This window comes from Lactuca virosa, chromosome 2 (genome assembly GCF_052849685.1).
Source record: "Lactuca virosa cultivar CGN04683 chromosome 2, Lactuca_virosa_CGN04683_v6, whole genome shotgun sequence".
NCBI classification, from domain to species: domain Eukaryota; kingdom Viridiplantae; phylum Streptophyta; class Magnoliopsida; order Asterales; family Asteraceae; genus Lactuca; species Lactuca virosa.
In genome coordinates, this window is record NC_136427.1 from 122,496,327 (window position 1) to 122,501,413 (window position 5,087).

At 33.1% G+C, this 5,087-nt stretch overlaps 1 protein-coding gene across 1 annotated transcript; it reads left to right on the forward strand.

The window, feature by feature from the left end:
- Window positions 1–2,447: 2,447 nt before the first annotated feature.
- Window positions 2,448–5,087, forward strand: LOC145157713 (uncharacterized). The gene has a single exon (XM_079076714.1). The coding sequence runs from the start codon at window positions 2,448–2,450 to the stop codon at window positions 5,085–5,087; it is 2,640 nt and encodes an 879-aa protein (XP_078932840.1).

Consider the following 5,087-nt stretch of genomic DNA (forward strand, 5'->3'; position numbering starts at 1 on the left):
TCAATTTCGAATGTAATGAAGAACTTTTAACCCAATCACAAACTTTGGTTTTGAGGCTATCAATTAAGTTTACTCCTTCATTTAAAGGAACTGAAACATAAGTGTTTGATGGTTTCGAATGTTCACTGACATTACCCTTCGAATTCTGAGTTTGTGAATGAACATTCTTTTCTTTTATTACTGGTTTCCAAACTTTGACTGAAATGTTCGAATCCTTAGAAGATGAACTACTGATCGGTATATTTTACATCACGCTTAATATACTATAATTTATGTAAAATAACCGATTTTATCTAAGAATGGTGCTACTTTGACATGTATTTGAATTATGTTTGTAGGTGGTAAATATGATGAAAATGGTACAAAAAGATGCAAAAAGAAGTTCAAGGAATTACACGAAGAGAAATCAAGATTGAAAACAAAAGAATTGAAGATGTTCGGGTTTGGAAAGACGAGAAAACAAAATAAAAAAATAAAAAATTGTATTTTTAAAATAATTATAATTTAATTAAAATGATTCATTTAGGAAATAATAATTTTATTATTTTCTAAATAATTTAATTTAATTAAATGTATTTTTAATAAAATCAAAATAAAAATAATATATAAAAATCATGTTTTTAAAAATAAAAATAAAAAGAATTTAAATTAATTAATGAGGTTTAATTAAAATAAATTAGTGGGAAATAATTAATTATTTTCTAATTAATTTATAGTAATTAAATTGAATTTATTTAATTTAAAAAAAATGAAAAGGAAAAGAAAAGGCCCCAGCCAAGCCAAGCCGAAGCCGAGCTCAGCCGGAGCCAGCCGAGCCAATCTAAAAGCTTAATATTCCTAGATCCAAATAACTCCATCTTTTTAATTCTTTTGAATTCTTTTTCATAAGATTTAGATTGGATCTTAGATCCAATCTAAAAGCTTAATATTCCTAGCTTTATTTCATTCTTTTTGGTATTTAATTTTCCAAAAATTCACTATAAATATCACCTCAAAATCACCATTTCAAACACACCTCTTACATTCTTACACACCTCTTACATTCTTACACACTCTCTTACACACTCATACACTCTTACATACTTCATATACCTCTTATACCAACCTATTTTCATACCACCACTTTCTTTAGGAAATTTCTATATTTTTTTGGAAGAATTTTAGTCTTCCAAATTCTTTTCTTTTTCCAAAGAATTCAAGCCATCAAAGATTCAAGACTTTTCAAGATTCAAAATCAAGACATCAAGAATTCAAGAATACAAATATGAGTTTGTATAAGTCTACAATGTGCGGCTAAATCCTCTCGTGATCGCAACCGGGAGTAGGTTTTAATTCTTACTTATTGTATTATTTTTGGGTGTGAACATTTGAATTTGTTGAATATTATTTGTGGATTTTGTTTATGTTTTTAACATTATAAAATCGTTACACTTATTTTATTCATTTATCAATTAATTATTCCAAGTTTAAAATAATTTTAAGTGATCTCCCCACCGTGCCAAATCATCCAATAGCGGTGTGTAGGACGGAGGGTGCGGTTACACTTATTTTCTATTTTGAACTTAGACTTTAATTGAATCGACTATGAAAAATTAATAACACTCATTTCTAATTCATATAATTATTAATTCTGAAACCGGAAGCGATCATTTTTTTTAATTGAATTAAAATCATATATTTTTTGTTTGTCATCATATTTATAAATCTCAAATTAATCATTATTTCTTTATCGTTAAATCAAAATAGTAACTAAACTATTAACCATAAGCTCCTATGGATCCGACCCTTACTTACCACTCGCTAGATTAGTGGAAATAAGGTTTATTTTTGACGCGACAACGACCGCTCGTCAAATTTTGGCGCCGTTGCCGGGGAGCTATTGCGCTTAATATTTAGTTATTTATTTTGATTTTTATTTTAAATTTAAAAAAAAATTAAAAACAAAATTTTTGATAAAAAAATTTCACATTTTCTTTCTAGTTGTTTATTTGATATATATATATATATATATATATATATATATATATATATATATATATATATATATATATATATATATATATATATATATATATATATATATATATATATATATATTAGTATAATTTTCTAATATATATATAAAATAAAAAAAAATATAATTTTTTTTTCTTTTTTGTTTATTTGATTTTTTTTATAACTTCGAAAATATATAAAAAATATATAAAAAATACATATAAAAAAAATTTATTTGCTTCTTATAGTCTTTATTTATAATTGTTAAATTCCTTTTACGCGTTTGTATTTTTTTTTTGTTGTGCATGCATACTCGTTATTCGAGACGATCCTCTCTATTGCTTTTTAACTCAGAAATCGAAAGAGCGTCAAGAAGAAATCGTGTTACTCACCGCGCCTTAATTTTTGAAGAAGCCAACAAAACTGACGACAAGATGACAGACCGAAAAACCATGGGAGATTTTGCACGACCCTCACTTGACGGGACCAAATCATGCATTAAACGACCTGAAGTAGGAGCTACAACTTTTGAGATCAAGATGCATGTGATCCAAATGGTGCAAAATAGTGCGCAATTCGATGGCTCACCCGATAGTGACCCCAATACACACATCACTAGTTTCTTGGACATTTGTGACATGTTCAAGATGGATGGAGTAACTGAAGATGCAATCCGACTACGCCTCTTTCCTTTCTCTCTACGAGGCCGTGCCAAGAGGTGGTTCTCAACATTACCCGCTGAATCCATCACCACTTGGGAAGACTTGGCTGACAAATTCCTAACCAAGTACTTTCCACCATCAAAGACAAACATGATGATCAATGAAATCCTTTCATTTCAAGCTGAAGATGGCGAATCGCTATACGAAGCATGGGAACGATACCGAGAGCTACTCCAAAGATGCCCACATCATGAGCTACCTATGTGGAGGCAGGTCCAAACATTCTTCAATAGTTTGGACATTCATACACAACAATCACTCCATGCAGCTGTCGGAGGTTCCATAAGGAACAAAACACCAGAAGAAACTTATGAACTCATAGATGAAATGGCAATGAATGGCAGTCCCGCTCATTCGGTCCAATATCGTGGCAACAAAAACAAACAACTTAAATTTGAGAGTGTACATCAAACCGATGAAGTGCTGACTGAAGTCCTTTCCCAAATGCGGAAACTGACAACTGAAATCAGTCAACTTAAACAAAACCCTCAATCTAATGTTCAAACTGTTTGCAGTTTATGTGAAGGACCACACAAGACTAAAGACTGCAGAAAAGGGAACATGTTCGCTCAAAACAATGATAAAGTTGAAGAAGTCTTTTATTCTTCCGGTGATCAGGCTGACTTGAATGAAGAAAGGCGAAATTTCTATAGACCACAACAACAACACAATCAATTCAACAACCAAAGCAACAATGACCGATGGAGGAACAACAACAATTCAAGTTCAAATTGGCGGAACAACAACAACTTCAACCCCTGGCAAGGCAACAAGGTCAGCAACAACAATTCGGGCCAATCCAGTCAAAATCAACATCATGGGCCAGTTTCTTCTCAAGCAAATCATGGAAAGACAAGTGAACCATACCATGATAAGCAAATGGAACAATTTATGAACATGATGAAGGAAAGTCTCAAGCAAAATGAAATTAACTCCAAATCAATTTCAATACTTGAGAAGCAATTGGGACAAATAGCAGAGCAAATAAATCGGCGACCACCTGGCAACCTTCCGGGCACCACGCAAGTAAATCCTCAACACTCAAGAGCTTCAACTAGCAACACCACCACCACCAACACCAACAACAGCGCACATCTAAATGAGGTAACTATTCTACGTAGTGGTAAATCATATGATAATCAAGTGCATAAGCCTACACCAAACTCGTTAAAAAATCCTGATGAGGTTTTAGTGGAGGATTATGTATCTTCTGATAATGAAAGTGAAAAGACTCTTAAAACACCAATTGAACCAGAACATAAATTGAAAGGAAAATTGCATGATTCGGAACTGTCTAAAGTTGGGGAAGGACATGTGGAGACAAATACCACCCCTTACCCAACAGCTTTGAAAAACCCAGAAAAACAAGTTTTTAAAAAAAATGATGATATTTGGGAAACTTTTCGACAAGTCAAAATTAACATCCCACTTATCGATGCCATTAAGCAAATTCCGGCTTATGCTAAATTCCTCAAAGATTTATGTACTCAAAAGAGACGTCACCGAATTCCAACAAAATCAAACGGTACAGCACATGTTAGTGCCGCTTTGACAGGAATACTTCCACCCAAATTAAAAGATCCTGGAGCACCCTTAATTACAATTGAAATTGGAAACATAAAAATCAAAAATGCACTTCTTGATCTTGGAGCAAGTATCAATGTCCTTCCTGGTAGTTTATATGATAAATATGACCTTGGCCCATTGCAACCAACTAACATTATTGTGTCCATGGCCGATTTGTCACTTAAATTACCACGGGGGATGTTGCCTGATGTCATAGTCAAGGTGGAAGATTTTTATTACCCAGTTGACTTCATAGTTATGGACTCTGAAAAACACTTCAAGGACAAACAACAAAATATCATTCTCGGTCGTCCCTTTTTAGCAACTATAAATGCTCAAATTAGTTGTCGAGATGGTGCAATTGACGTGACTTTTGGCAACCGCAAGTTGAGACTACAAGCCTTTGGACCGAACGCTAACTCTCCAGATCATAATGATTGCTTTATGATAGACACCATCGGGGATTGTGTTCACGAGCATACCGCAAATATGCTCCTGGACATAACCAATGATTTGGAGGATGTTTTTTGTGACAGTGACAGATCTCAATCAATTGAAGATCAAAAAGAGTTTCTGAATGCTATCCATGGTCGCACGTCAACTTGGTCAAATAATTTTGATGATCTCCCAGATTCAATTGATTCAAAGATAAAGCCATCATTGGAAGAACCACCAGCATTGGAATTGAAGTTGTTACCGAAGCATTTGAAATATGCCTTTTTGGGAAAAAAATCAAACGCTTCCGGTGATCATTGCATCAGATTTGACAGAGGAACAAGAACAAGCATTACTGAAGGTGCTTAA

What these genes read in the sequence shown, in the direction of transcription:
- LOC145157713 (XM_079076714.1), top strand. Translation starts at nt 2,448, where the DNA reads ATGGGAGATTTTGCACGACCCTCACTTGACGGGACCAAATCATGCATT.